This window comes from Vombatus ursinus, unplaced genomic scaffold (assembly GCF_900497805.2).
Source record: "Vombatus ursinus unplaced genomic scaffold, bare-nosed wombat genome assembly UNPS02011369.1, whole genome shotgun sequence".
Taxonomy (NCBI): domain Eukaryota; kingdom Metazoa; phylum Chordata; class Mammalia; order Diprotodontia; family Vombatidae; genus Vombatus; species Vombatus ursinus.
The window spans coordinates 4,589,108-4,599,127 of NW_020951147.1; the positions used below are offsets into that span (position 1 = coordinate 4,589,108).

The window sequence follows — 10,020 nt, forward strand, 5'->3', positions numbered from 1 at the left end:
ACTGTCAGAGCTGGGAGGGAGCCTTGGAACATGGACTGTCAGAGCTGAGAAGGGCCTCAGAACCTAGGACATAGAGTCAGAGCTGGGAAGGGACCTTAGAACGTGCGATGTCAAACCTGAGAGGGGCCTCAGAACCTAGGATGCAGAGGATCAGAGATGGGAAGGACCTTCATGGAATGTCAGAACTGGGAAGGGGCCTCAGAACCTAGGATACAGAGTCTTAGCTGGGAAGGGGCCTTAGGACCTAAGACACAGAGAGTCAGACCTGGGAGGGGTTTCAGAACACAGAAGGTTAGAGCTGGGAGCAATCTTAGAACGTGGAATGTCAGAGCAGGGAGGAGTCTTAGAACATAGAATTTTAGAGCTGGGAGGGACCTTGGAACATGGAATGTCAGAGCTGGGCTGGGAGGGGACCTGTCTAGACAATGGACACGTTTTCAGATCTTGAAGTGTCTGAGCAGGGAAGATTTTAGAATATGAATCTTGGAGGTTGAAGGGCCTTTGGAACATTGACTGCTCTCTGAACTTGGCACCATCGGGAGAACCCTGGAACCTTTGCACTTGGCTGTCCCTCCTGCCTAGTGTACTGTCCCTCCTCCTGTCAACTCAGGCCTTGTGCCACCTCCAACAGGAAGGCCTCAGCATTGACCATGCTTGGCTTCTGATCTGTGGGCACAAGGCCTTGCCCCCAGGGCCTGGCACAGAGAATGTCCTTAAAAGCTCGTGATGGACTGATCAGACCCGATCCTAATGCTCACTTGGACTGGAAGCTGCCAGATTAACCAAGCCACAATTTATGAAGCAGACTTGGTGCCCGGGCCTTGGAGAAAGAGACCAGACAGAACAGCGTCCTGCCCTTGAGGCCCTGCCCTTGAGGCCCTTACCGTCTGCTGGGGACAGCTCCCGGGGGGCTGCATTCATTCCTTGGGGGAAGGGGAGGGGGAGGGAGGCAGGGCCTGTGAATCTCTCCCGAGGACAACGCTACAAACTTGCTCTGGGGAGTCTGTCCTTTCCAGCCCTAACGGGTTGCCCAGAGCACTGTGTCCCCCAAGCTAGAATATGCCAGGACTGAGGCAGGATTGGAACCCAGGTCTTTTGGACATCAAGGGCAGCCACTTAATAGGGCAGTTACTGTGAAATAATAAGCAAATCCGGTTTCTAGAGCACTTTCTGGCTTGTAAGGACTCGAGGAAGAAAGGCAGGCTCAGGGTTACTCTCCGCCCAGAGCTGTCCTGTGTCCCTCTCCTCTGCTCCCCCGGCCCTGGCATCCTAGGACCCCGCCTGGTGGCCGTCGGTTGGGTGTCAGGATCTGACCGTCTCTGGGCCCTTCCCCTTTCCCAGCATCTCCTTCGGGTGGCTTACCAGGATCCCGTCAACGGCTGCACCTCCAAGACCTTGGCCCTGCCCCCGGGCTCCTCCGCGGCCACCCTGTGCCTGCTGTGTGCCACCAAGTTCCGGGTGTCGAGGCCCGAAGCCTTCGCCCTCTTCCTGCATGATGAGAAGGGCTGCCGCCGCCTGGCCCCCGACACCCTGCCCCATGACCTCTCGGGCCCTGGCTACCTCATCTACCGGCAGGTGGAGGGAGCCCTGAAGGCCGAGATCCGTGGACCCAGCGCTGCAGAGGAGGTTCCTGGGGCACAGGGGGCAGCAGCGGGGCTAAAGCTGGAGAGCCAGAGCCCGGAGGGAGGAGGAGGGAGGGCGGGGGAGACGGAGGCAGGAGAGGGCAGAGGGGCAGGAGGAGGTGAGACGGAAGTGGGCAGAGGCCAAGGGGTACCCAGGGTCCGTGAGGAGTGACCGTCCGTGCCCGCGCTGGCACGTCCCCCTCTGCACTCACAACCGCTCTTTACACCCAATTTTGGGGGAGGAGATTGCCTTGGGGGGGCAGGGGTAGCCAGGCCTGGAGAGTTGAGACTGCTGCTGCTGAATGAATAAAGCATTTATTGAGCACTTACTGTGTGTGGAACTCAGACAATACTAAGAGAAAAGTCAGATAGCGCCTGCCCTCAGGGAGCTTCCCTTCTAGGGAAAGTCTTCACTGCCAACCAATCACATGGAAGAGTCGGAGGCAGTTGGTGGGGATGGCTGAGCTCTCCTCCACGGACCCCCACCCCAGAGGATGGCTCTGAGGACTGGGTGGTCTAGGGGTCGCTGCTGCTCCCAGGCTCCAGGGCTCAGGGTCCCAGGCAGTTCCCACTGGGGCTCAAAGGGAGATGGTCAAGGTCTGGGTGTTTGATTGGCCCAGCATGAGCCGGAACCTGAAATTTCTGAGCACAGCTCCTCCTGCCCATGGGTCCCAGCCATGCCCCCCTGCTGGGTCCAGGATGTGCAGAGGAAGCAGGGCCCAGCGTCCTCTCTGAGGCCTAGTGACTGCCTGGGCAGGCTTAGGAGTGGGGAGGGGGCTCCCGGCTCTAGCCATCCCTACCAAGAGGCCCTGCAGAATCACAGGCTGAGCTGCCTCCGAGCCCCCTGGAACCCACCCCCAGAGCTCCACGGCTGGAGAGGGTTAATTCTTTCTCCAGCCTCCGGTCCACGGGGGAGGAAGCCTGACCTCAGCAGTCGAGGATGGAGCTGGAAAGTTAGCCAAGGCTCGCCTTCGGAGTATCTTGTTTCATCCCTGGTCACTCCCTCCCTCCTGCCCCGCTCTGTATGCCTTCCTCTCAGTCCCCTCTCAGGGCCTAGGACGGTGCTGGCCGCTCACGGGACAAAATCAGTATTGCTGACAAATGCGTGTCGTGTCTGGAGGAGAGGGCTACGGCCAGGGGTGACCTCAGCTGTTAGACCACGCGGGCCCCTTAGAGAGCAAGGTGAAGGAAGGAAGGACCAGAGTGGGGGAGGGGCTTCTCCAAGGTTGCCCAGCTGGGAGTAGAGCCCAGACCTCAGGTCCCAGGCCATCACACCCAGTCCAGGACTTTTCCCGATAGCCACTGGCTGGAGGCCAGGCTGCAGAAATTATAGGAGTAGCGAGAGTCCTGTGGCAGGAACTGTGCTGTACCCAGATGAGAAGACCTGCAGATTCTGGGTTCAGATCCAGCCGAGTGGCTTTGGGCAGATAGCTCAGGCTTTCCGAGCCTCAGTTTTCTCCTTTGTAAAATGAGGCTGATGATGTCAGTGTTATCTACCAGGCAGGGGACTGTGAGAATTTAAAGACGGAACACAGCCTTAAAGCACTGTAGAAATACCTTAACTGTCCCATTTAATAGATGAGGAAACTGAGGTGCAGAGAGGAGGGACCCCTACAAGTCTCCCAGTTCAAGCAATCAGAGCCAGGCTGGGGGTCATCCAGTCTCCTCGAGACCTCCTGGGGCTGGGGAGCTCACTACCTCTCAGACACAAGCCCTCTGGGTTTTGGACAGCTCTGATCGTGAGAAAGTCTCTCCTTAACCAGGGCACAGGCCTGACTCTCATCAGCCTCCCCCCATTGTCTGTCCACTGCGAGGTCTCACAGTCGCCTGAGCCCCTGCTCTCACCCTAGTGCCACCCACTTTGGTTCTGTGGCTGTGGGGGTCACTCCGGCTAGGCCCCGGCATGGGGGGGGCAGCTGTGAGCTCGCCTCTCTGGCCTCCAAGGTGTAACTTGTTGGCCACCTGGATCCTAGCTCCGTCGGACCCTTAGAAGCCCCATGACTCAACCATAGCCCCCCGGGGTAGTGACCTCTCTCCTCCCCGCAGTGACCCTCTCCACTTCTTCCCCCCATAGTGACCTTCTCCCCCCTTACCTCCCCAGTGACCCTCTCTCCCTCCTTCTCAGTGCGCTGCACTGAGCCCTCCTTCTCACTTTGTGCCACCAGGGGGCAATCCTGTCCCGTTCTCTGGGCTTTGGAAAAGAAGGAAGGATGGGGAGGGGGACATTATGCTTTAGCAGCTTCTGCGCTGGGAGATCCGCCTGGGGAAGCAGGGGGTCTGGGGAGGCTGAAGGGGGGGAGGGCTGTGTAAAGGATCGTCACTTTGCAATCTGAAACAGTGCTTAGAGACCATCCAGGCCTACGTCTTCACTTCACAGATGGGGAAACTGAGGCCCAGGGGATCCTGGGCTGGGGGCGGGAGGCAGGAGGATGCATCAGGGATTTAGAGTTGTTCTGGATCGCAGAGGAAACCGAGGCCCGGAGAGGGTCAGGGTCCTGGCCCAGGTCCCAAGTGGGGAAGTCGCCAAGACCCCTCCCCCACTGCATCTCGAGGGCCTTAGCCAAGGTCTCTGAGCCAGGATTTGAACCCGTCTTCCCCCCACCGGGGCTCCTTCTGAGCACTGCGCTCCCTCTCCCAGGGCTCCCTCTCGGGGGGGATCGGCTCTGCTCCCCAGGGGAGCTGGGCCCCTGGAAGTAAACACAGCTGCTTGTGGGCCACTGGGCCCCCGGGGCCAGGAGAGGTGGAAGGGGCAGGGCCCTGGGGAGCTCCTCAAGCCCCAGCCAGGCTCTGGGACCAGCCATTCCTGCTGCCTCTCTGCCCGCCCCGGGATACTTCCTGCCTTCTGCGATCCGGGCCTGGGAAAGGTTGGGGCTGCCTCCGCCTTCCCTGGCTCTTCCCGGGTCCGGGGCTCTGGGCCCGCACCCACCTCCTTCCAGGACCAACTTAGATGCCTCCCCCTCAGGGAAGGAGCCTTGGCCGCTCCCTCCCAACCTCCTCGGCCAGGTGAAAGTGCTCGCCCCTCCTCTGCGCTGATCTCCCCTCCCTCATATTGGGGTGTGTTTGAGGATTGTAGATTCAGAGCTGGAAGTCGCCTTCCAGACAGAGGGGGACACTGAAGCCCAGGGAGATCAATCGAGGCCAGAAGGGGCTTCAGCGGTCATCGGGTCAAGCCCTTTTGTTTCACAGATGAAGAATCGGAGACCTGTAAAGCTTCGGTGACTTGTTCAAGGTCATAAGAATGATCCTGCCCCCTCCTTAGATTGTAAACTCCTTGAGGGCAGGGCCTACGGTCTTATCTATCTTGTATCCCAAGAGAGATTGAGTGACTTGCTTGCCCCGGTCACACAGCTAATAAGTCTCTGAAACACGGGGCCTTTGCATACAGTAGGTGATTAACATATGTGTGAATGAGTGAAGGAATGCTGAGGGTCTGGTCAGGTAGATGAAATACACAGGGAAGCGAAGGATGTAGAGGAAAGAGCCCTGGCCTGGAAGTGACTAAGATGGCCGCTAGAGGGTGCCACGGTACCCAGCGTGCTGGGCCTGGAGGCAGGAAGACGAGTTCAAATCCAGCCTCAGACACTTACTAGCTGTGTGACCCTGGGCAAGTCACTTATCCTCTTTATCTGTAAAATGGGGATAATAGAGCAACTATCTGCCAGGATTGTTGTGAGGATCAAGTGAAATAAGATCGTATCTGTACAGCCCAGCGCCTGGCATACAGTAAGTGCTTAGTTAATGCCTGTTCTCTTTCCACCCCATCCCCCCTTCCAATGATACCAGAGATGCCATTTCTCTCTGGGCCTCAGTGTCCTCCCCAGCACTTGAAGGAGCAGGACGAGGGGACTCCAAGGGCCCTCCCAGCCTGATTCTCAGCCTCACACAGTCCCCGTACTGGGAAACATCGCTGCCCACAAGGCACCCACAGATACCACAGAGGCCTGGGGTGGTCTCAGGAACAATGGGTAAGACAACAGAGCCAGATGAGGGTAAGGCCCCCAGAAGGGCCACCCTCCCTGTCCAGGCCCCTCCCCTGAACCTGGGCTCTCAGCCCCTGCCCCTGCCTACAGAGGCTGGGGAAGGGGGCGGCGTCTCCTCCAGCTGTTGAGCAAATCCAGATGCACCAGAGACCTAGATGGCCAAAGGAAGGGGGGAGGGCCAGAGGGCAGAGAATTCTCCTGGCCCTTCTCCTGTGAAGCGCTGGGGTCTGGGGGAGTGGGGGTGGGCGGGGTAGAGCTTCGTCCTGCTGCGGTGGGGTTCCCGGGTGCAGGAGTGGGGAGCTGGGACCCCTTGGCAGGGCCAGGAAGGAGGCCAGGCAGCCCTGGGTGCGGTGGCCTGAACTCATCAGATTCCAGCCCTAGTGACTCATGGGGTGAACGCCTGGAGGTGGGGGATGATGGAGGAGAGATGATGGAAGGGGGAGACGATGGAGGGGCCAGAGAGGTGTGAGGTTGGGGGCAAAATGGGAGAGAGAGCTTGGGACCGAGCAGGGGAGGCTTCTTGGAGGAAGAGGCATTTGAGTTGGACTTTGCCACACAGGTAGATACCAAACAGGTGGAAAGAGACAACATTCCAGGAAAAGCCCAGAGGGGGAAAGGAAGGCGTGGAGGATGGTAACTAACACTAGGTCAGGCATGCCAAATTGGAGGGGGGCTTCGAATGCCAGGCGAGAGAATTTGAATGTGAGTAGGAAATGGGGCACAACTGAAGACGTCTGATCAGAGAAGAGGCACGAGCAGAGCCCGCACAAGGCCTGGTCGTTCTGGCCAAGAGAGGCGGATGGACGCCCCAGAGCTCAGAACCAAAGTTCTCTGTTGGTGACATCCAGATTCCGGCTTGAAGGTTTCTTAATAATCCCACTCTCTGCCTCCTGCCCCCATCCTGGAAACAGAAGAGCTGGCTCGTGTTTTCTCTCCACCCCCGGGAATATCAGAATTTAGCTTGTCTCTAAAACAACTCGGGCTAACAGGACATCAAGTATGCGACGAGACTTATTTAAACTAACCGTCAATGAAAGAACTCAGCCCAAGCCGTAAGCAGTCAGGAAAACTGGGTCCTCTTGGGAGTTCTCCCCTCCTCAGGGGTCTCCACATTCTTTGTGACTTAGAATCCTGCCCTGGGTGCACAAAGGGTAAGAAGTGGAGGTTCCGGGGAGTCAGGAGACCCCCAACCCTTCCAGGGAGCCAACCAGGGACCTTCCCAGCCACTGAAACAAATCCTGGCAATTTCTGATGCTGACCCTGGGCTGGAAGCATTGTTCTTCCCAGGGCTCTTGGAATCAGGGGCCTGGGCTGTCTCTGTCAGGGTCTGAGAGGAGGTGAAGCACAAGGTGATGGTGGTTTGACTATGCTGACTCACCTGCCCTGTGGGAGGCAGTCAGTAGGGATGGCCAGCCCCCTGCCTGCAGCAGCCGCTTCTCCAGACAATGGCTCTAAAGGCTGGGCTGACCAATGACCTGGAGGGTCAGCCACTCCCAGGACTCTGTGCTTATTTGATCATTGGTCGTAATTAGGCAGTAGTTGCTGGTGGTGATAAGGAAGGTCGACCCTTCTCCCCAATGATTTCTCCCCCTTGGCCAATGATGGCCGGGAAAGGGGATGGGGGGAGGATGGGCGATACTGTGACTTCCAAGGCTCTTGGGTTCATGCCTGTCTGTCTTTATTGGGGCCTGAGAGGAGATGATGTTGGTATGACCTGCTTGGCATGGGCTGCCTCCTGCCTCATCTTTAGTATGCCTTTTTGCTCTGGGTTGGCTGCATTGGATGAAAGAACAGAGATTTTTAGTCTGGAGAAAAGAAGACTTGGGAGTGGGAGGAGGTGTTCAAATATATCCAGGCTTCCAAAGAAGCTGGGGGCATCATGTACGCTTCTGTGTACGCAGAAGAAGACGTGACTGGCTTGGGGGAGAGAAGCCGAATTGACATTGGCTGCCTGTGTAAGTGACAGTGTGGGAGCAGAGCATCTTGGAGGCTTCCAGAAATACATGGGGAAAGAGAGGGAAAACTTTGGGAAGGATGGCCAGCCTCTCGGAGGTTCCTGAGAGGACGGAGTGAATCGGGGGCCTCCTTGGGCCTTGGTTTGAGCTTCAGCCGTGAAGCAGCTCTGACTGCTGTTGGCCGTTTGCTTAGATTCAGGCGTTTACATGGCATCTGCTATTTGTGAAGGTCTTTCTGCGTAGCAGATATTTGGTGAGAAGGGGAGAAGCTGAGATGTATAACAGAAGAGCTACCTTGCTCCTCACCGGCACCAAGAAAGTTGCTTTTGTCCTGAACCTCTTTTATCGGCAATATCTGAGGGAGGAAAGATACAAATCCAGCCCAATATTCTTCTTGAACATGGATGATTCAAGGAGCAATGCCCAGCCCCTGCCCTTTTTCTATTCCTCTCAAGGTAGAAAATCTGTGTCCCATGAGTCAGATTCCAGAGGCCTCCATCCATACCACTCCCGAGCATTTCTTAACCAGCAGGACTATACAAAAAGAGGGATGGGGCTGCCTCTGGAGATGGTGAGGTCCTCCTTATTGCAAGTCTCCAAGCACTGCTTCGGGATGTCATAAAGAATTGGATCAGATGACCACTGAGTTCCCTTCCAACTCTTTAATCCTGTAATTCTGCAGCTCTCTATTTTTTCAGCACAGTGCCTGACTGGAAGAGTATTCAGGAAGACTACTGCAACAGTCCAAGACGGTGGATTGTGTCAATGAGCATAGGGAGGAGAGGAGGAGAGGGGTATGAGAGCTATCCAGAGGTGAAATAGACCAGCCTGGTAACTGACCAGACAGGAAGGGTGGAGGAGGAGGAGGAGGAGGAGGCATTGACAGAGGGGTCTCCTTTGTCTCTTAGAAGAATCCTTCAAAGGTTAGCTCAGATGCCACCTTCTACACCAAAGCCCATCAGTGACTCCCCTAGTTGTGAGTTAGCCCCTCCCCCAGAATAACGTTTTCTTTGTCTCATCGGTGCCCACAAATTTAAGAATCATCTCCATGCTGATGACTCCCAAATTTATACGTTCATTCCCCCTATACATCACCAACTACCTAGTGGTCATCTGGAAGCAGATGTCCTAGAGAGATCTCCAACTCAACATGTCCAAAACAGGACTCATAATGGAACCACCCTATTTCTAGGAAGGGCACCCCCATCCTTCCGGTCTCTTGGGTCCACCACTCTCATGTTACACTCAGCTCGGCTCTCTCACTCACCCTGCCTGTCTCGCTCACCCCTCATGTTCAATCAGTGGTCAGATCTTGCAGTTTCTATCTCTTTGGCATTTTCCACTCCCATGCTCCTCCTCAACACATACATGGCCGCATCATTGCCTCTCAACTACACCATTGCCACAGCCTCCTAATTGGTTTCCTCTCTCCCATCCCTCCACCAGCCAGCTGTGAAAGTGATTTTCCTGATCCTAATGCCTCCATAATCTTTTCTGTTTGGTCTGTAAAGCATTTCACAGCTTGTCTCCAATCTACCTTTCTAACCGTAACATAACTCCCCTTGCCACCCTCCAGGGTCCATTCAAACTGCCCTCCCTGCTCGTCCACACACTCATCATTCTGTCTCCTATCTTCCCATCCCTAGAACACACTCCCACCTCCGTTCTGGCTCAGAGAATCCCTGGTTTTCTTCAAACCTATGCTTACATAGCCCCTCCTACAGGAATCCTTTCCAGATCCCCTCCCAGTCAACCCCAGCTGCCACTGGCTCCTCCCACCTCCTCATTATCTTGTATTTATTTTGGGTCTTCTCATTAATGTGCATGTTGCCTCTCCTGATTGACTGGAAGCTCCTTGAGAGCAGTACGGATTATTTCAACCTCTGCACACTGCCTGGAACGTAGTACCGTATGCACTTAATGCATGTTATTGAATTAAAGGACAGCCCAAGCTCCTCAATGTTGAACAGAGGATGCTGGGTGAATGGGGTATACCGTGGATGGAAAGCAAGGAGGAGGATCAATGAGCTCAGCTTTGGAGCCATTGAATTCCGGGTGCTGATGGTACTTGCAGGTGGAGCTATGGGTCTGGGGCTCACACTGGAGATATGGAGCTAGCAGTCATCTGCATGCAGGGGATATTAGGGGATGAATGAGGTCCCCAAGGGACAGGAGAAAGAAAGAAGAGAAGAAAACCAAGGGTGGACTCTTGAGGGTCCTGAACATGAAGGGGTAGAGAAAGAGTAGTTAGGGAGGTAGGAGGAAAATCAAGACCTTGGGGCATCTCTCCTGCCAAGGGAAGGGAGAGTATCCAGGAGAAGGAGACTGGCCAGCAGAGTCAAAAGCTACAGAGAGGTCAAAGAGGATGGATAGATGGATGGATGGATGGATGGATGGATGTATGGATGAATGGATAGGTGGATGGATGGGTGGGTGGATGGATGGATGGATGGGTGGGTGGAT

At 55.7% G+C, this 10,020-nt stretch overlaps 2 protein-coding genes across 2 annotated transcripts in view; one reads left to right on the plus strand and one right to left on the minus strand.

Annotated features, from left to right (window-relative positions):
* The window catches only part of RIN1 (Ras and Rab interactor 1), a 6,363-nt gene extending 4,412 nt beyond the window's left edge, over positions 1-1,951 (plus strand). Inside the window, exon 10 of the mRNA XM_027856074.1 lies at positions 1,342-1,951. Within this exon, the coding sequence (XP_027711875.1) occupies positions 1,342-1,794 (453 nt within the window). The 3' untranslated portion in view covers positions 1,795-1,951. The remainder of the gene's footprint in view (positions 1-1,341) is intronic.
* A 2,037-nt stretch (positions 1,952-3,988) lies between these two features.
* Positions 3,989-10,020, minus strand: part of LOC114038720 (formin-like protein 3) — an 8,394-nt gene continuing 2,362 nt past the window's right edge. The window contains exons 2-4 of the mRNA XM_027856121.1: positions 6,981-7,065; positions 5,691-6,002; positions 3,989-4,661 (exon numbers count right to left, since the gene is read on the minus strand). Coding sequence (XP_027711922.1) covers positions 3,989-4,661; positions 5,691-6,002; positions 6,981-7,065 — 1,070 coding nt within the window. The remainder of the gene's footprint in view (positions 4,662-5,690; positions 6,003-6,980; positions 7,066-10,020) is intronic.